The 22,511-nt window shown below is 41.8% G+C and overlaps 1 protein-coding gene across 1 annotated transcript in view; it reads right to left on the reverse strand.

The window, feature by feature from the left end:
* The window catches only part of atxn7 (ataxin 7), a 38,996-nt gene extending 17,822 nt beyond the window's left edge, over positions 1-21,174 (reverse strand). The window contains exons 1-5 of the mRNA XM_080776146.1: positions 21,020-21,174; positions 18,295-18,397; positions 9,563-9,889; positions 9,178-9,246; positions 1,841-1,945 (exon numbers count right to left, since the gene is read on the reverse strand). Coding sequence (XP_080632272.1) covers positions 1,841-1,945; positions 9,178-9,246; positions 9,563-9,881 — 493 coding nt within the window. The 5' untranslated portion in view covers positions 9,882-9,889; positions 18,295-18,397; positions 21,020-21,174. The remainder of the gene's footprint in view (positions 1-1,840; positions 1,946-9,177; positions 9,247-9,562; positions 9,890-18,294; positions 18,398-21,019) is intronic.
* Positions 21,175-22,511: the final 1,337 nt, after the last annotated feature.

Here is a 22,511-nt window from a genome sequence, read left to right on the forward strand (position 1 = left end):
ACACTTAATCTACAATTAATCAAAGTAAATAAACACTTGAAGCTGCGTCTAGGGGTGAAGAACTAAAACAAAACCGATTGTGGGATATAGCTGAACGAGTGCTAAAAATACTTTCACACTCGAGGCCTTGTCAAGAGTGTACTGCAGTACATGAATGAACTTGCAACAATTCAACAGGAACAAAACCAAACGGATCCATGAAGAGTCCTTGACAATTACCACTGCATACAAACATGCCTACATGAAACCATCACCCCGTTTAACCTGCCTCAAACAAGCTGGGGAGTGGGAACAGATGGCTAATTGCTCCATGGTGGCATCTTCACGAAAGTTTGACCGAGCTGAATGAGGAGGACAGGGGACGGGGGGTGATCAAATCAAACGTCAACGTTTTTAACGAGATCCACAGAAAACGGATCCCTTGACTAACAAGATACATAATTCATCAAATGCTCTCTGGTCAAAGCTGTCTGTTTAACTGCATTCACAGCCCGAGAACGAACATGCACGCACTCCCCCCCCAAAATAAGTTTTACATCACTAGAGCGCCGACTACTTAGGGAAAGCGTTGCACGATAAACCAGTGCATTAGCAGGCGGCAGGCACATGCACAGACGCACGCAAGACTTAAATCAAATATTAACAGGAGAACTGTAAACACACGCAAGGCACTGGGGGCAGGTGGGTAGCTACTAGCTGTAGGCAAAGTCTACGTCGCCCACATCGCCCTGGGTTATTATTGGAGACAGACAAGTGTTGGGATAATGGAGTGGAGGTCAAAAACACACCCCTGGGTGTGCTGCTAATGTGTTCAATTTTACCACACACACACACACACACACACACACACACACACACACACACCCTTCACCTCTTCCATTCATTGATCTAACGTCTGTCCTGAGGCTCGGCTCTCCTCTCCTCCAGTCAGCAATAAAATGTAAAACTATTAAACCAAACTGTCAGCTCTCACAGACAGCGTTTGCATGACTGATGGAAAGATAACTGCAGATAACAGTGTGTGTGTGCGTGTGTGTGTATGTGTAGGAGAGGGAATGGTGTACATGTGTGCGTGTATAAATGGATTAAAGAAAAATGGTATGGCCAAGTCCTAATATGTGATTCGTGAAACAGATGGCAAGGAGCTGTGCAGTGTTTCATAAACAATTAAAGCCCATCACACACCGTCTGCGACAGCCGCGCGTCAAAACAGCCGCCTCCATTATTTTCAATGAACCTATCGCACACCGGCTCCATCTGCCGCGTCGCGTTGCCTGGCGCGCCGATAGAACCAGTTCTATTTTCCAGGCGGCAACGCGTCGCGCCGCGTCGTACGGAGCCGGTGTGTGTTGGGCTTTAGACGGCCATACAACCAACCAGATGAAGAAATTGATGCTAAAGTCGGCCATACCATTCCTGACAACAAAAAAAAAGGAATAGTCGTTTTGCTTGTTAGATCAAAATGCTAGACACCAGAGGGTTAACCTTTGCTTTTATGAACCATCTGAGAACATTGGAATTTTCTTGAAGGTTGATCATGCATTCTATTGCTACTTTGAAGAATAACCACAAATGGGCTATCTACAAGCTTACATAAGTTGCAGCCCGAAGTATTGTAAGCCTGTAGGTAGCCTCTTTTTGGTTCATGACATGCTTCCATAGAAGACTTGACCTCTGTGGAATCCAAATGACTGAAATCAGTTGTGGTCAATCCGTGTGTGTGTGTGTGTGTGTGTGTGTGTGTGTGTGTGTGTGTGTGGGGGGGGCTAGATATGCAAGCTCGCAAGAGCTTGTAGATCAGAGTCATCCTGGAATAAGTATAACTCAGAGAGAGACTTACCGTAGTGTGCCTGGAAGGCTTGGGGCTTGACTACCTGATTGCAGTGGTTGCACATCACCAGGTAGAAGTCATCTTGCGCGGGGCACTGGCCAAATATGGGCATATCTGTACACAGGAGAAGAACAGAGAAGGCAGAAGTAGTCAAAGGGAGAGGCAAATAAAACAAAACATGGTGCTCGTTTTCACGTCTTGGGGCTTTGAAATGCTCTCATTCACTGACACAATAGAATGCGTGATCTCAAGCTACCCTGCACAAAACGGATCACTCCTTTTCCAATGATAAGCATGTTCTCTTCTACGCATGGTACTGTATTTATAAGGTGTGTACTGCGTGTGTGTGTGCGCACGTTACTGTAAGGTGAAGCACTCGTCTTTGGCCATGCCCAGGCCAGTAGTAATACAGAATAGTCATGTGGGGGTTTAACAAATAAAGCAATGTAAGCGTGACTCAATTCAAGACCATTTCAAGGTAAATAAATGCAGGATTAATACCAACCGATGTTGAACCAAGGGCACACGTTATACACATTCTTTGACACAACATTGTGACTGCACAACGCAGCTCCGCCAGGCCCGTTGCATGTAATCAGTTCCCAACAGATACCCAAACTGTTGAGGATTGCAGGTTTTGGTACATACTGTACAATGTCCTGTGCGTGAGGGTGAGGCTGGTGAGGCTCTCCCGAGCAAGACACTTGGTGAGCGTCGTGGAGCGGTTGTGCAGCTCCATGTGTCTCACGACTACTCAGTGACTGGACTCGAGGCAGCGTTTTGAGGAAGACTTATTAGTTTGTTTTTCTTACAACAGAAACTAAGGCGCATAACACAGTTTACATGCTAAACCTTTTCCCTTCAAAACTTCTGGATGGAATGCAATGCATTCTGTGTCTGAGTGCTGTCTTATGAGTGCTGTCTTATGAGTGCTGTCTTACGAGTGCTGCGTCGTACGAGCGGCCAGGTTTTTTTTGCAGCCAGCCCGAGTGTGTATCAGTGTGACCTTTTCTGATAAGGGATCTACAAGCACGGATGCAGCACCACCATGTCCATTTTCAGAGAGAGCGTGACCTACTGATTAAAATTAATATGCTTTTATTTATGCTGTAGTCTTACGACAAAAAAATATTACACGTTACATTCACATCTCGATAATGGTAAAAAAAAAAGGTTTAGACAAAGAAAAAACATTTAAACTGCATTTAACAAGGAGACAAAATAAATGTCACGGATGTTCTTTTCATTTTCTTATTCCAAGTTTTCTCTAGTCAGCAAATGCACATCATGTGTTCAAAAAGCCATTTAAAAAAGGCTTTGTGCCCGAGTGTCCTTGTGCAATATACTGAACTCCTAACTGCAGGTTAGTGCCTTCTGCCTTGCGCACGATTTCAGTGTTTCAATGTCCATTTGAAGAGATGAATGTTATGCACATTATTAAACGCTTTGGATAAATGCTCTCTATAAAAACACATCATCTCCCATTTAACATTTCACCCATTAAGCCAGTACACTTCTGGTATAATCATAGTCATATTCATGCCAACTAGTGTAAACACATTTCTTTCCAGTTTTCACTGGGCGAAAACCAAACCAAACAATCTAAGGATAATGCCGCCTTTCACCAGAATGTCATCAAAATTGATCCTGAGAACACAACTCGCAAACCACCTAATTAAGTAGGCCAATTAAGAGATTGCCTGGAGCTGTGTGATTAAACACATGGAGAGGAGCGAGTCCCTCTCCAAGCACACACACACTCCACTGGAGCAGTCAAGGGTCCTTCAAACATCATGGGCGGAATCTGGGAGGGATGAGAGACTATTAGCGTAGGAGGCCCTTACAAAAAGGGCACAACTAGTGGGTTCTCTTTCTGGGGGATCTTTTACAGTCTTGCGTGGAAGGAGTGACGACTGGAGCCCCACTGCTACTTGACATGTGTCAAGTGTATCAGACTAAAGAGTAAACAAAAAAACCCCACTTAAGACCCATTTTATACATGGCAGTACAATGGTGATGTGCGAAAATAGCCGGTCTGTAGATATGAAACAGTAGATATGCCATTTCATAACATTTTTGAATAATGGCAAGCCCAAAATAGAGATGACAGGTTTAAAGTAGTTAATAAAATATATTGTGAAAGGCAAATGACTAAAGTTAATGGACAATAAAATATGATGGGTTGAATGAGGATGCACACAGCTTGATTCACCTACACTAGCCCCAGTCTCTGCCCGTTCCGTAAAGAGACGTGGTATGGAGGAGCGGTGAACGGGGGAAAAAATGCCTGCTTTCCGTGGTTTGGGCTTATACCATTTAAGCAGAGGCTAGAATCTGCTTCCCAAAGTTCTGTCCAACTTTTGGCACTACACAGCAAGACTGAAGTATAAAGTGCATCCCATTTTTACCACTATAAGAGTCAACACTCAGGATTTTGCTTTGTACTCGTCTGTTTTAATTTTTACTAAAACATGATCCCCTTCACCTCCATATCCCACTATAAGTCATTTTATTAAATTTTCTGTCTCGTGGCGTGCATGGCTACTCATTCTGCACTTTTCCAGCCGTCAGGTTAGAGAGGATAGTGAGCGTGCATATGTATGTTGTGCAAATTACCACACAGTAGGCAGGCTCTAGGCCAGATCTGAGAACAGAAAATAGAAGCTAAAAAATAGAAAGGCTTTCCACAAATACTGTGTGATGATCAAACAAGTTAAGGTTATATATATATATATATATATATCCTGGAGTGATTGGCAGATTCAATCAAGAGTATAGAGGTGGAATAACGTGGATCGACTGAACGTCATACTATAAAGGGGGATTTAGCACAGACAGCAAGTTACACTTAGCATCACTAGCAGTGTTGAGGTGGCCATAGCTGAATGGGTAGAGCGAGAGCCCGCAGGAGCTTCCCAGGTTCGATTCCCAGCACTGGCAATGTGTCGAGTGCGCCTGAACAAGACATTAATATAACCCCCATGTGTCCCTCCCCCCACACTCAACTCTGAAATACATAAAATCTCATTCTTATTAGTGTTGGCAACAACAGGGCAGCTACATTAAAAGAAAACGACAAATGGGTGAACATTAACAAATGACGATTATGACAATCGAAATTTCTCTGTACAGTATTATCTGTACTATTTCCATCATCAAAGAACGTGGAATTCTCCGTGACAGACCCGGTAGTCCGCAGAGACACCCACGACACATGAATGTAAGTTTAGTCTACCTAGTCTACCCCCAGGCTACTCTGGGACCATAACGGATACGCTTCATTCACAGAGTGGCTGCCGCAACCGTACGCCGCCATCATAATGGCACGACGTCACCTGCCCTATTTTTTTTAAATTACGTTTTAAGGTTAATCTGAAAGGTCCACCAAATAATCGAACCTTGGCCAGCCCCATCCTAACCACAACAAGTAAACCTTAATTATGCTGAGATGCTGCAAACGTCCATTTTTTCCTTCTTTGGAAGTGTGTCCTCTATTAACTCAATGCTTCTTCCCAGTTCCCTCTCTGAAATGTACTGGGATCCCAATGAGCTGACATGGTTTCCTGGCAAAAGAAATCAGCAGGATAGGGTCAAAACGAAACCTCACTCCTAGCTGCTACTGTTGTTCACTGTGGGCTGTTCTTCTAACAGGGCTCTCTGGAAAAGAAAAAAAAAAAAAACAGAAAAAAGGCACTCTGCATTCAGCGCACTGGCACCCACTGTACCACTGAAATGGCCTGACTTGAAAAGTGGTAGAATGCCATTGTGACGCGGGGGGGTATTCTCACTCTCTCCGTTTTCGTCTTGTGCGGAGAAGAGATGAAAAGAGGAGAGAGAGGATGTTGAGGCACACGGGAGAGATAGAGAATGAGAAATGTGTTGGGGGAGGGGGGGGGGGGGGGGTACATAAGCAAAAAGGCAGAGCAAGAAAGCTTGAGAACATGAAGGAAAACCCCCAAAGAATGAATGGGTGAAACGGAGCAAAGATACAGGCCCGGGCCCAGACAAAGGGAGCGCAGAGTGGAGGACCTGTGCACAAGGAGAGAGCAGAAAGCCAGTATGAGACAGAACGAGAGTCCAGTTAATTTCTGCGTCCTCATCCGTGGCATTGATGAATGATCTAGGTGCAGCAGTAGCAGCTCTGGCTGCTTCTCAGCAGCACACAGGCTGGCTACACGTGCGCACACACACACACAGGCCAGCAGAATCTGACCTGCGGCTGACATTGGCACCACGCTTGCCCAGCTAACGTGACTTTGACGCCTGCCACTGTAAAATGTTAAAGTGAGCCTGCTCTCGAGGAGGGAATTAATTAGCCACTGGCCACGTTCACGCGATGAGCTGTGCGAGTATGTAGCGCGTGTGTGTGTGTGTGTGTGTGTGTGTGTGTGTGTGTGCGTGTGCTGGAATGGTTGCTATAACCAGGGGAGATATCTGGTGGTGAGTCACAGCAAAGACATGTAGTCATCCACTCGTAATACCCGCGCTCCGCCGCTCCATACCAATTCTTAAACAGCCAGACAGAGTGATGAATAATGTTGCGAGGGAGAACATGCTGAGGCCACAAGGAGCAAACGGGGAGAGAATGAACTCAGCGACACGGATGACAGTACTATGGAAAAGCAGCCAGTCAGGTAACTGGAAGGGGAGTTGTGAGTCGCTGCCTGGGACTGCAAGAGACATTACATTACAGCCTTGAATCTAAAGTGAACCATCAGTCTCTCTGCCGTATGCTGAAGCCTCCCTTGACCCGGAAACAAACATTCTGTCCATTTTCCAGAAATTATCATTGCTTCAACAAGAAAATGGCATTTCACTGTAATCCTTCTGACATTCTGTATTGAACCACAACTGTACATCTATTGTTTGCCAATAAACACGTGTGAATACGACGAGTTTACATTCTTGTGGTTATGAGAAACCTTTGAGACACCAATAATTTGCTACTGTATGAAAATTGCGCAATAGCCTCAGTGTGTGTACACACACACACAAGCCCCATTGTTAGCCAATGCAAATGCACCGTTACATGCATGCCCTGACAGGCAGACTACAGTGCAACATTTTCCCTTAAAGAAAAAAAACTAAAGGCTCGATGCACATTGTGCGTCGCACATAGATGACATCACAGGTGTAGGTCCTTTCATGGCTGATCTACAGTATGTGCTATTTTGCCAGTTCTACGTGACATTTTGCCAACCCTACTTTTCCAAGGGTTCAAATGAACCAAATAATTTAATGCAAGTTTGATGAAAAGAAAATTATCCAATAATTTTCAATAACCCTTTCTAAATTCTTCCCGGTAACGAATACTAACATACATATTTGTTTAAGTTTATTTGATATACTTTATCCAAACATGAGGTTACATCTCAGTGTAGTAACTGAACAATTATCATTCATGTACTTATTACTAGTCAACTGATTTTAACCACTTAACAGTTTAGTCTTACACCAAGCTTTGACCTTGTTTGTCTGAAATTTGGGGCAAGATATTGCCGATACTGTCTAGTATGTGACTTGATGTTAGCTCGACAATCAGTTCCGTCAGTAAGTGACACTCTCGTGCAATGGAGTAAATGAAGGTTTAACCTGCCTCTTTCAGGGATGGAAAACAAGGCTAGACTGTACATAAAGAGAACTTCAGCATTAACCTCTCTCAGCCCCTTCTGTGGCTTAAAGTCAGAGTGCAGTATGTGATGTTGCTGTAGGTTGGTTTCAGCATATTATGACGTATTTTACGCGACACCGGACCCTCTTGTTTTGTTACATCACTAGCAGTGTTTTCCATTCCATTGCCTAATAAGGCAGGAATAAAGAAAAAATTTGCAAAATGAAAATTTCATTCATAGATGTGGTGAGATTTCATGGATCAATCCACTAATTGAATATACAATGTGGGCATTTAGCAGATGCTCTTTATACAGTGACTTACAACCAAAGCAAAACACATACATCAAATATATACATAGAGAATGTGTAGTCACTACAAAGTGTAGTCACTACACTTTCTACACTGTAGTGCCTCAGTAAACTAGGATCACAGGCAAACCAAGACCCTAGCATCAGTCTACAGTACACAATATACAAAACCAACAAGCTATATCATCTCTAGTTAAATAAACAGAAGAATAATGAACCTAGTCTAAATAACATTTTAACCTTTGCATATGTCTGCATGGTCATCAAGACTAGGTGCTACAGGCTACAGTGGAGTCTGAATGGGTGAGTCTTGAGTGTTCAAATTATGGCAGAAAATGTATAACTTCTTCTAACTGCAACAGGAGTTGGTTTGTTCCACAGTTTGGGAGCTAAGAGGGAGACGCGTCTGGGGCATTGTTGTTTGGAAGTATAGAATGCATAATATCAAGAATGGCAGACACGCTTGTTCTCAGGTTCATCACATTGAGATGCTAAGGCCCGTAACAATTGTGTCACTGTAATAGTATAATATACTATTAATCTGAGGTTATATCAAGAAAATATCCTGCCACAGTGAAAATCCTCATTAATGTTAAAATGTTGAGTTTAATTAATGCACGCTTGTCTCCCTATCGATGCAACATGTTTGTTTGTAAATCAGCTCAGCGGAAAACAAAACAAAGAAGTGCAACAAAGGCATTTTGGGTAGTCAACAGGTAATATACTTTCATACAATTTTACATTGAATACTAATAACTACCATGCATAAAAAAAATTACCTACTCAAATTGGTGTATCTATTTTCTAGTTCTTCTGTTATACTATATATGCTATACATTTCTTGAAATATGCACCCAGTGTAAATCTGAGCAAAATGAGCGTTGAGGAAATCGTGTGCGTGAGCCCCAGATGTAAGAACATAAGTACATGTCATTGTTAAGACATACAACCATTTCTCCAAAGTCATATTCCTAAAAGAGTGCTCCTTTTCACCTAGTTAGAATCCGAATATTTAAGGTTAGGAGTAGGACAGATGCAATATAGTGGCAGCAGTGCTCTTGAATAGCCTAATATCAGCAATGTTGTTGTGAAAACTGGAATAATGTAGGCCGCCTATCTGCTGGCCAACCACACATACAGCAACAACACCCCAAATATAATAATAACAGTAGGTCATTGTTAAATGTAGGCCTAGTCTGGACTGGGGAGAGTTTAAGTTGTTGCCAATAAACTTGTTTTGGTACAAAAGAAAATAACAGTACCAACAACCATTTAAGTGATGTGGCTTCTTGCTGGAGTCAATTCACTGATTGGCGTCTCAATTATGAATCCGTATGTGTGCGTTATATATGTAGTAGCCTAATTATGTGAGAACCATCACATTCAAATACACCTTGATGGGCCAGATAAAATAAAACACTCACCTTCTCTGTACAGACGCATGGCTTCTCGATTTTTCCCCAAGTCTTTGAAACTTTCCTCCGAATCAGCACCTACAATAAAAAAAAACGAGGCAATCCTCAGGTCAACACTTCAAATAAATAGTTGCACTTGCTTTGCCTTGCCTGCTCGTGCTGTTGCTACCAGTAGCGTTTCTTCATATCCTCCCCTCAAAAACTGCATGCAATGAAATCGGGGGCTATTAAACCAAAACACACACAAAAAGCCCCAGTGCCAACAGAACAAACCATCCGCGTTCATATTATAAATGTCACGCCGTCTCGCCGGGTAATGTAATTCGGGACGGCGGATCGGATCGCTTTGCGCGGGGCGTGCAGTAAACAAGCGGTCGGGGGGTTTGCAACTCACCGTCGTTGCCGTGGAGTTTGGCGGCGTCGACCCAGTTGCTCCAAGGCTGTCCCAGCATTATTTCTGGACTAGGCAGGGACCTACTACTCCGCTCCGCAACAGTCGCCATTGCTGTGGAGCTGCTGCCTGCTGCTCCTCCTCCTTCGCCGCCGCCGCCTCCTCCTCCCCGCTGGATGTGCTGTAGCTGGAGTTGGAGCTGCTGCTGCTTGAGCTGCTGCTGCTGCCTGCTGGTGGCCAAGGCCGACGACACTCTGCTGCTGCTGCGCTGCTGCGGCGGCGCGGGCTCCCCCCTGACGTCATCATCGGCCCTTTCCGACATTCTTTCCGCTACAATGTAACACAACAGGAGTCTGTCAGCAGGCGCGGGGCTCCCCCCCCCCCCACACTTGTGAAGCATGATAGAAGCAAGCTAGCCGCCGACACGTAAAAAATGTCGCCGATCTACAAGCCCCCTCGTTACACATAACGGTACACTACACACACGGCACCGCCGCGGGACATGGATTCCTTCATTCATTGATTGACCCCCGGCCCAGGACACACGCATGTTTTCACTGGGGACCGTCCTCTAAACTGTGTCAGTCACTGTAAAACAGTGGTTCTCAAACTTTTTCATGTCAAGTAAAGGACACCCAAATTCAAATACAGTATAATTGGCCCCATCTCATCTGACAAGATTTTCTGCAACAGACCCCCATACTGTAATATTCCAAATCGTTCATATACTAAAGATATCTTGAAAATACTAGCAGCTGCTCTTTTCAAATAGCCAATGTATATTGGGTTAGAAGTGGTTCAAGTCCGACTGATGATATTAACTAGTTTAGCTGGGGACACCCTGGAACGCCCTCGGGGAACCCTGGAGGTCCCCGGACCCCACTTTGAGAACCACCAGTGTAGTTTGCAAGGAATACTGGACTACTCGCCCCGGTGCTTGCCCGTTTTTCCTCCCAGAATTTTCCCCAGTGAGGGGGATAACTTTGTAATATGCTATTGGCTGTTTGTATTTTTTTGGAGAAATATAAAAAGATACTGCTGTGGAAAGGCTATATTATTTGACTTATATTGAACCTATAAAGTAACAATTTAGTATTATTTAGTATATGTAAGGTTTTGCCCCCTCAAATGGTACCTCGTCAGATAATCCCCACATATCCTACAACAACTTCTGTGAACAGACTTCACTGTAGTAGCTTTTCATAAATTATATTTGTACTTAGGCTGTTCTGCTGTCATGAAAGTTTATAGTTAGAGAAATTCAAAGTCCAGCTGTCTGCTGTCCAGCCTCTCCCACCCCTCACTGGGGAAAATTCTGGGAGGAAAACAGAAACGGGGCGAGTAGTCTTGTTACCGTTTGCAAGGCAGTAGCCTGGGCAGCATTCCTTTTCGGGTTCATGATCCGGTCGGGAGTGGATGATATCGCTACGTCATGTTGCAGTCAATGTTTGTAGTCATCAGGCAGGAACCATCTATCTGGAACTTTTTCCTCAAACCGATTTTTCTCAAAAGCCACAGGATATGAGAGCTTTTATTGTTATTCTTCCGGTTTGAGGGAAAGGAAGCTCCAGATGATGGATCCTCCCTGATGACTACAAAACAATGACTACAACATGACGTAACGATATCATCCGCTCCAGACCAGTTCACACGGCAATTTTGTAATACAGACCAGGCTTTCCTCCGAGGTGGAAAGCCTGGTGACGCGAGGCTAGTAAGGCAGCATCTCAATCTGTGTGTGTAACAGTAGGCTATATGGTAATGTATCATATGACGTCATTGTTACGACCTCCCGTTAGTTCAACCGATTACTAACAAACACCAATCCCAAACCCTAACCTCAGTCTTAACCGGCCACATAGGTCGCTAACCCTAACCTGTCTTAACCGGCCACGTAGGTTGCCAACCCTAACCTCAGTCTTTACCGTAGGTCAGACTAATGGGATGTCAGACTTAGGGGCAGTCCCCGGCTTGAAAAGGTACCAGTAGAGGTAGAGTGGGCACCAAAACATTGTGGGCAACTCAATGTTAAATTGTCTATTTATTTTCAAAAAAAAGAATATATAAGTATTAACATTTTTAACATTTGACATTTAATGCCTAAAATGTCTACAAAGAATACAAAACCTGAAGCTAGCCAGTCATGACATGGCATAAACAAGAAGTTAAAGGGTAAATTTAATCTTATATAGCCGCAATTTGCAACACTCGTTTTTTCATAATGGGTTGAATCTAGAGTTGCAAAACCCTCCATTGACAGCCAATTCATCCAAATAGAAAAGTCTGATCTTCTTACATTAAACAACGTTAAACTCACCAACATTAAAGCTGTAAGGCAAGCTTGAATTATCCTCTTTCAATCTGCAAAGCGTTCGTTTCATAAAAATCCACCGTAGACATGTTATGAGCTACTTCCTGTCAAGAAATTCTGTGCAGGTTATGCTTTTTAAGTGTTGGAGTTTGGAAGCACTCGTTTTCATTAACGCATCGTGCTGCTTCCTGCATTATGTGCAAATTCAAAACAGGTGGTATGCAGGGCCGTTCAGTGGCTTGACTTCCGACGAACGCTTCCAAACTCCAGCACACACAGAATTTCTTAGCAGAAAGTAGCTCATAGTCATAACATGTCTACGGTGGATTTTTATGAAACACTTTTATTGAAAGAGGATCATTCAAGCTGGCCTTACAGATGCAATGTTGGTGAGTTTAACGTCATTTAATACAAGCAGATCTTGACTTTTCTATTTGGATGAATACTCTAATAGATTCAACCCATTATAAAAAAAGATCTATTTTTGCAAACTGCAGCTAGGTCTGAGGGGCGACTGTGGCTCAGGAGGTAGAGCAAGTCGTCCAATGATCCATGGGTCGGCGGTTCGAATCCCGTCTACATGTCGAAGTGTCCTTGGGCAAGATATAACCCCAAATTGCTCCCAATGTGCTGGTTGGTACCTTGCATGGCTTCCGCCACAATGGGTGTATGAATTTGTGTGAATGGGTGAATGTAATGCACAATCTATGTAAAGCACCTTGGATAAAGGTGCTATATAAATGCACCATTTATAATAATGATGTAGGTGTACTGTGCATGTTCAAATCATGTAAAGTCTTTTGTACATTTAGGACAAAATAGACAAATTAACACTGATGTGCCCACAATGATTATGTGCCCACTCTTCCTGTATCCATCCACGACCACCCCAACAACAAAAACACTCAGCGTGTGTCCGGGCAAAAGGGGCTCTGCTCTGTCACTGTAGATTACAAGGCAGCTTATGGTCAAGTGTTGCCAGATTTCGTGGGAGATACAAGCGACCAGGTCTATGCTGAAAAGAAGCAACGAGTTTTACCACTTGAGCCCTAATACATGTAGCTATTTGAAAATATCCTATCCACAAGCTCATAACGTGCCGCAACATGTTGTGAGGTTGTAGATCTGCTATTTCCCAAAATAATTAAAATAACGAAATTTCACAATCTTTAACACTAATATTGTATTGGGTATGCCTGGCACAACATCCTTTCAGATGTGGCAGTCTGCAGAAAATGCATATTCATTTGGGGGTCTTTGACGTGAAAAAGTTTGAGAACCACTGGTTTAAACAACATTACAAAACAAGCCCAAAAAACTACCAATATTTGCATGTTACTTTATAGAAAAAGCCCAAAGTAGCTTATAACAAGCGGACCTGGCAACACTGCTTATGGTGCCGAGCTGTTGACACAAGCAGGGAGTGTTTGTGTCTGTGTTGGGGTCTTTCTACCCCCCCACCACGACACACACCCACCCCACCCGGTTGCATTCTGTACATTGTGAACAATCACAGATAGAGATAAAACGTTGAGAGGGGGGAAGGCAAGCGTTCGGCACTTTGCTTACCTTTCAATTTACATTCCGGTGAACTATAATGGCGCTAACTATAGGTCATTACCCAACACGTGAAAGTAGCCACGAATATGCACATTATAAAATCCTATTACAGTGGCAGATTTGGATCATAATTTTACAATTCAAACTGCAAATTCATGTTTGGCATTGTCTTGAGGCTTTGGAAGGCATCTAGGCGAGATTTTAGACAGTGGGCGGTGATTTTTATTTAGTCTAATAAATACATTATGGTGTCTAGAGACTTTTTTCTTTTTACATTCCTGCATATGCCAAGAACAATATTTATGAAAATATTAGTCAGTCATTGCCATTATAATCCAAACAAAAAACACACCGACATGTATTGTTCCCCTCATGTTAGTGTTGAATGAAATGGGTTGGAACAATAAAGTAATATGATTTAACCAGATCTACTCCCACAAGGAAGATCATAAATAGAAATGAACTGCCGTCTTAACATTGCAGGGTCCACTTTCAGTTTGTTTAAGAAGAAAAAAACAGCACTATATTAAGAATATGTCTCACCCCTAAATTGTCTTGTCAAATACATAAAACATAGATATCAAGAAACATGGGAAATTTCCAGTGAGAGAAATTAAGGCATATCGTTTTGCTCAAAACAACTACCAAATCCATAACACAATCAGAGAAATGCTCAGCACACTTGATCTTAACCTTGTACTGTTCTTTAATCCTTTAGTAACTTACAATCTGTCATACAGTCATTCACTTTTCTTATCACCTAGAATTTCCTTAAAACGTAGAGCACACAGCAATGTGTCTAACAAAACAAATAAGTCACTTGATGCAGTGTCAGAAACGGCCAACGAGGATATCTTTCTACTTCAGAGACTATAAATGTGATGTGATTCTCCATCATCTGACATCCCGAGTCCAAATTGAAGAGTATTATTTTAACTGAAAGTGTATGTAAATTGAATTCCTGCACACCGCCTATACTTGCGCAATAAGGACAACTTTTATTAACCTAGTCTGGACGGGAACCCCTTTTGGTGTTTTAAACATTATATTCTACTGTAGCCATTTGAAAATAGCCGATCTACAAGCTCTGATATTTTTGAAAAATGTCGCAAAACATATATATCTTTCACAGCACACGTTTCTAACTCAAATCTTTGAGTTGTCAGGCATTTACACTGGCCTGGCCTTAAACAAACTCTGAATTGCAAAGAAAAGAAAGAAAAAGAAACAGAAAATACAATTAATTTTCTGTGACTTGGGTCACCACCTATTCTGGTAACTAATGCCCGAGGAAGGTCCACAAGTTGTCCTTATTGTGCAAGTGAAGACACAGGACAGTGTGCAGGTGGTTTAATTTTATCAATCTGATCCCTACCTACACATCCGTCCCGGAGTTGATCAGGTGTGCATGACTTTGCTTTAACTCTGAAGTGTTCAAAAGGACATGCAGGAGTGCAATTGTGTGGGAACCTTGGCATTGACTTTGACCCTGAACTTAATACAAGCTAGGTCTATTTCCGTTTCATGTTCTCTTTTCCAGAATAAGTGTCATCATGAATAAAACAAACTACTTTATTCTGGTGACATATGCAATATGCCTTTTTTTTGCTCTTATCTTGGTTACTGCAGCACTTTTAAACACATCTTGGTCCGAAATGGATCCATCCATATTGCCAACTAGTTCAAACTACAGCAGAAAGGCTTTTAACTTTAATCACGCAACATGAACATGTCAGCCTTAATTTGAACACGTCAGCCTTAATTTGAGCATCTTTACACTGCCTGTTCCATTTCTATCATTGTTTTGTCTTTTACATTTTCCGTGTAGCCATTCTTTCTGTCATTTACCCTTTGAGATATGGCTACTAACGCAGATATTTAATAGCATATAATTCAAATAAAACATCTAAAAGCAGGCCAACAGGTATACATTTGATTGAATGAAGAACTAAACGACACATTCTAAAACTCCCACAGATAAGATGTATCCAGTCATGTAATATAACCAAAACTAATCTCCAGTGTGACAGCTTTTATAACAATTATTTTATACATGTTGCACACTCACCTATATTAGTGAATGTCTGATATTGGCCGATTGCTGGATGTGAATATTATTTTATAATACATAGGAAAACATCTCCTTAGAAATGAGAAATTATTTGGATTAATGAATGCTGTTAAAGGATTGTCACGGGGCAAACCGTGCCCTATATACACTAAAAGACTCCACAGTGTAAAACTGAACATGACAAACACACACTGCACAGTGTCATCAAGCCGTCTTGGACTGGAGGTGTGTATGTGTAGCAGCCAGTGTTGTGGCCTATACGCTTATATCTGTTGCCTAATTCTATTGTACGGCAATTGTTTTGTGATTTATTTGATGCCTTGAAAAACAGTCTATTAACGAAATGTGTACAGTAATTGTATAGTTAATCTTACTCATGGGTCATGGTTTACCTTGTTTGAGTTGATTATTCCAATTACTAATCATTGTGGGTGGGTCTCACCTGGTACATCAATAGAAATATTGAGGGGAGAATGCTCAGAGTGAAATGCTCAGTTTCCTTGAAGCTAAGGAGACACCAGCTGAGTGCTTCCAGGGCCTTGAGGAAAGAGGCATCATTGCCTGTTAAAGTATCTTTAGTTCTTGGTTTGTTTGTTTTTACTTTGTTTAGTTATCAAGTGTTTATTTCTTGCTTTTAGTTTTTAAAAGTGTATTTTCGCCTGAGACCTTGACTGGCAATCCTCTCTGGGCTGTGTCGATTCTTAGATCCTTGACCATTTGGCCAAATGTTACAAGGAAGATATTCAAATTTGTGAAGATAAGAAAGTAAATAACATACATCACTGTGGATGGCCAATTATTTATATATATATATATATAATTTATTTGTATTTTTATATATACATTTTTGTACAACAAAGTACATACATGGGGCATAAGTGGTTAAAGGATAAGAACGGCACAATATTTCCGTTTTTCACAATGTCACCTACAATGTATTTCTCCTAGTCCTACTTATAATTTTGACCGATCTGCCCAACCCCAGATAGGCCTATAGCTCATAGAACTCCATGGTTGACCAACAAAGACAATCACTAGTACAGTATGTGCCCTACAAATCACACTGCGGTGCTCGGTAGTGAAGCTAAACTACAGAAAAGGTGAGCATAGCATCGCCTTCGCATTGACCAACTGGCTGCTTGTGAGCATGTCAAGTACTGTAGCATGGTGACTGTCTATAGCAGTGGTTCTCAACCTAAGGGTTTTTCTTGGTTAATAATTCAGTAAAATCACAGTCACAATACAGAATATTTAATTAGTAGGTAGGCCTAACATTTTGCAGTGGAAGAAAGAGTGAGTGAGCGTGCGTGTAAAATACACACGTCTGTGTGTGGCACTGGCCACACTGAAACAGACTGTTAACACTGGCTCTGTTCTCCCCACAGGGGAGATTTACTCCACCATTTGCCAAATAAATTTAACTTTCTCCATGAAACTTTTATATGACATAATCTATGTAAGGAAACTGTCGCAATACATGGCTCTCAACAGCCTGTGGACAGTGGATGGAACGGTGTGGTGGCAGTGGAAGCATTTTGTTGTTAGTAAGATAGGCTATTAACTAAGATACATAAAGAGATCACACACCTACACTCTACAACATAAGTATTGTTGGCTTTGAGAAACTCAAAGTGGGCACAAAGTTGAGGCACAGCCATTTACAAAGCGGGGGGAAAAATTAATTGATCAGCACCAATGTGTTTGAGGTTCAACTTCTGACACACAAAAGCTGATGCACAGTTCGACTCGAATGTATTACTTCTCCCATTATCAAAAACTAATATAGCCAATTAGGCATTTTATTTAGTATAGCAGTCTCAGTCTGTATTTGTGCACACAGTACACACGTGTTTGTTCAGTGTGTATACTGTACACACATACATTTGTTCAATGCATGTAGGATTTTAGATTGGCGAATCATGAAGGAAGGGAGTCGCTAGTCTTTTTGGGCGGTTTCCAGACAAAAAGGTTGATTACCACTGGTCTATAGCTAAATCCCAATACTCAAATTTCTGCCTGCTTCGTCTTCCAGCTTGACCTGGAAATCATTCGCATCCCAAGGAACCAAAAGCAAATGAACATGTAGATACATTTATGTATGTACTGTATATCCTTCATGTCTCCTTCGCACCTTGTCATACATATACATATCCAGTGCATAGCTACACCAGGCTTTTCACCACAGAGGAAAAGCGATTTAGTAACAGATGAGGTGTCTGTGTTACTAACTAAACTTTAATATCTTTTATTGGGTAGGCCCTAAAATGACGGCCTAATGACTACAAACCAGTGACTACAACATGACAGTGTCATGTTGTAGTCACTGGTTTGTACTGTAGTCATCTCACGGCGTGTCATGATGACACGACGTGAGATGTCATCCGCTTCCGACCGGATCATAAATCCGAAAAGGAATGCTTCCCAGGCTATAGGTTGTGATGGAACTACACATATACAAGAGACAAAGGGTCTCCCAAACAAGTTGATTTTTGAGGAATTATGCAGACAAAATAACTTTTTTTTAAATACAGTTCTATGACTTATGAATATGAGCTATATCTCATAAAAGCAATATTTTGGTTGAGTCTTTTCGTAGAGGGTAAGATGACAAATTAAATTATGCCGGTCGTATCCCGTAAAAAAAAATGACATTTCTATTTAAATGTAATCACTTTTTGCCAGATTGCAAACAAATTGGTCTTAATTCTTACATGACTACTACAGAATGCACTGTAGTCTGAGTGGCATTAAGCCTGGCAGGGAATAGTAGCCCAGTATATTGTAAGCCCATACCTTGTCAAACAAACGTGAAAAAGGGAACTCAGTCTCAACTCAATCAGCCGATCCTCATCAGTTTGGGTGATTGCTGGCTGCCACACAAGCTGGTGAGAGAAATCTGGACGACAGACACACAAACAAACACAGGGGAGATGTCAGTATCAGTTTTATTGTTTTTCTACAAGAGTCTACAAGTGTTTAGGCTGCCTGTCTAGGGCTAGACTTTCCCTGGGTCCGCTCGTGGAGGATTTGGACCTCGGCTCACTACTTATGGAGCTCCTCGCCGCTGCACATTAATCCAATCCAATAAGCACTATCCTTGGTTAACCACTCACTCCCGCAGCTCAGTAATCCCTTCCACAGATTGGGAGCTGGGGGACAGCAACAACACCAGTGAAATCATTTAGCCTTTTCATCATTATTCTTTGTATTCTGAGAAGGAAATCATATCATCAAGCACAGCAGCACATTAGCAACCTTTGAATTTGCATAGTTAATCAGTGTGCATATTAACAATGACAACATGACAACTTAATTTGAATGCTTGTTCAAATCTTAAACAATTTTCCCACAAGGTTTGTAGATGACAGAAATGCCAAGTTTTCGTGTGGCTCGGACTGGCTGCCTCCAAATTTGACAACGTTTTTTTTCCTTAATTGCCATTTTCTACCAATTTTTTTATCCCCACATGAATTATTGTAGAGAGAATGAACTGCATAAAATTATGTCATCCCATGACCTCAAACTTGTAATAGCAAGTTACATTATGTATGAAAAAGAAATGCCGCACACGTCACGTGTACATGTTATCGTTAAATGAAATTAACATAAAGTATGCATTATTTTTCTTAATAATTAGCAGATTAGCATATTAGAAAGGGCATATTCACAGAAAACACAGGTTGATATCACATATACAGCATTGCTGCATAGCATAAAACAGCTACATACCATATACACCCTTAAAATACACAGGCATATTTGAAAACTATCAGAGAACCCTTTTTGATTGGGTAGAGGAAAAGGCCTCACGTGATTGGCTCTCAGCCGTCAGTGAACTTGCTAATTCTGCCTTGGAAGGTGCTGGAGTCAACCAGGACTAAACCTGTGTGGTCACTGGTTATCAAATGCACATCACATCACATGCACCTTTCATTTTTTTAAGCAATGAATGAACAGTACTGTTGAGGTTATTGACATTTATTTAAGGTCTTAAATGATGCAGCTATATATATAAATAACTGCTTTTACAAGACGCTGTTGAAAAGGGAAACAAAAAAATGCAATTAGACAGTTTGTCTTGTTGAACAGAATACAAAACTCTGATGCTGGCATTCAAAGCAACCAAAGGTATGGCTCCCCCATATCTTGCAAGTATGATCGAACCCTACAAACCCTCCCCACTCAGATCAGCCAACGCAGGGAAGCTGGAAGTACCCTCACTAAAAACGCCGGGACAACGCTCCACACGTCCCAAACTCTTCTCCCTTTTGGCTCCAAAACTGTGGATGTATTCCCATGCTTTTTTGTTCTTGCTTAATGTAAATCGCTCTGGATTAAGAGCGTCTGCTAAATGCCTAAATTGTAAATTGTAAATTGAACAATATATCATCTGATGAATTGAAAATGGGAGGACCCTGACGTAAACAAGTCTTAGTGGTCTGCATGGTTTTATCCTCATAGCAGTTTTTGTATTGACTTGTGCTTTCGTTTTAAATGTAGCCAGTCTACATAAGGTGAATACAAATTTCAATCAATTTTCAATCATAACAAAAGGATAGAGCAACATTTCACTTTCACTATCATTCATTATAATATAATATAATCTACATAGGCCTTGTTGAAGGCTTCATACAAATCGGTTAAAAGTTAAAACACCACACATACATAGCCAGAATATACAAGTCAAAAGTGTAGTGTTTGTTTACACCACAGCACATCTGTGTGTGCAACAACCATAGACCTGTGTCAAACTGGATAAGTGTATTCAAATACTTATTACATGAACTGCACTTTATTCCAATGTGCATTGCACTGATGTACCATGAAAGTCGAGAGGGGAACAAAAGCAATCACCAAGAGTAATGAGTGTTTTGACACCTGCACCATAGAGTTAAGAGTTTGGCACCAAAATGCACTAACTTGAAGCCAGGTCAGCTAGGCTAGGTAGCTAGTCAGATAGCTAACATTAGCAACCAAAGCAAGCAGCAACACAACCCAAGCCAGACAGCCAGAGCAGAGCAGTCTTGTGGAGACTAGCAATGCAGCAGCAAACCATTTCCCAACGCCCCTTAACATGAAGCAAAACAACAAATAAAACACGTGACAATCGTAAAACACAAAGCTACCAATACAAACAAATGTTCAACAGATGTGAAATAATAGAGTATTATTTTTTAAAGATATATAAAATAAGTTCTTGCAAGAATGTGGTAAAAAAAATGTTGACTGTCACTTGTACTTGGAATGAGAGGAGTGGCTAAATTAGCTTGGGCTAAAGACCGAGTTATACTTCAGGCGTGGGACAGTGTCGCGTGACGCAAATTGCAGATCCACAAGCTCACAGGGCGTCGTGTCCGCGATGCATTGTGAGCTTGTAGATCTGCTATTTTTCGGCCATGTCTTGTTTAGACGGGTTAGCGATGGGAATGCTAGCCTGGGATGGCTAAAAAAAACACAACACGTCATGAAGAGTCGTCATCTTAGAAATAAATGAAGCACAAGTTCTCTTCTTTCTTACCTAATGGTGGACGACGTGGAGGATGGTGTGGTGTCAGGACCGGTGGTCGCTGGATGTGTGGCGGCCGACAGGAGAGCGAGGAGGGTCGGATGCACTGACTGGTGGGTTCAGTTCAGTGCTGCTGCTGCTGCTGGCTGCTGGTGACTGCTGTGGAGGTCTTCACCACCAGGAGCGGCCATGTCTGTTTACCGCAATGCATTCTGGGGAGGCCGTACGTCATTGTGTTCCGGTGTTGTGTTCCGGTTCCGTTTGGCGTCGCGTTGTTTTTGTTCCCCACATTCATCGTAATGCGAATCGATTAGTTTTCACGTCGCGCTACGAGTTAGAATAAAAGATTGGTATACCAAGACGATGATTGTGCCAAAAGAAAACAACCGATTATACCGAAATGTAAACAAAATGCAAACTAACTAGGGGAATAACTTTGGAGGTGCACGGCAGGGGAAGTTCCATTGGAAGTTTCCGATCAAGTGTTCCGGCCACCTGATGACGTGAAGATATTTCCGCTCCAGACCGGATCAGAAACTCGATAAATGGCTCAGGGGAGGGAGGTGTAGGGCCTATATATTTATAAATTAGCTAATGGGAAGGAAGGTAAATTGGAGAGCTTGTAGACAAACCTCAGGTTTGATTGATTGATTTAAATATTTATTAACAGTTTGCAGAATGACAGTACATTTCAAGCACAAACTAGTCAATACAAAGACTGTTAACTGTGAGTGGACGACCCAATTAAGCATCACACTTGTTTACAAGAGGGTCCACCATGTTCAATTCATCAAAACATTTAGAGACATACAAATAGACACTTCTATATAGTCAAAGAACAGAACAGGAGGTCAAACAGTTCAAGGGTTCCCAAACTTTGCAGGCCCCAAAATAATCATATTTGACCTGGGGACCCCGCACCCTGACAAGCACGACTTGTAGAGTTGAGGCATTACATTTAGTTCGACTCAGTTCCACAGATAAATACTAATACTAAATACTAGCTGAACTACAAGCTCACAACTGCCCCTACGAGGTGTTGTGACTTGTAGATATTTTCACAATGACTGCCTAATACTGTTTGACATTTGGTGGTCCCTCGACCCCCAGTTTGGTCCTCCCCAGGACCACAAACGTAATATATTGGGCCTGCAAGGATTTTGTGCCACGATAGAGCTTGATGAACCAAAAAGGGTGCCACTTTACCATTGAACTCAATGGATGAGGCCACCCTAGTATTCGGTCAACCACTTTGAATGTTGTGCAACAAAATGTGTGTTTCAAGACTTTTTCAACATGTTTGATACTTTGATTGATTGAAATTGAAATTGAAATATTTACAGTTTGCAGAATTACAGTACATTTCAAGCACAACTCAATACAAAGACTGTTAATCTGTGAGTGGACGACCTGATAAAGCATTACACTTGTTTACAAGAGGGTCCACCTTGTTCAATTTATCAAAACATTTAGCGACGTACAATACAAATATACACTTCTATAT

This window comes from Protomyctophum bolini (assembly GCF_963924005.1).
Source record: "Protomyctophum bolini genome assembly, chromosome: 2".
NCBI lineage: Eukaryota > Metazoa > Chordata > Actinopteri > Myctophiformes > Myctophidae > Protomyctophum > Protomyctophum bolini.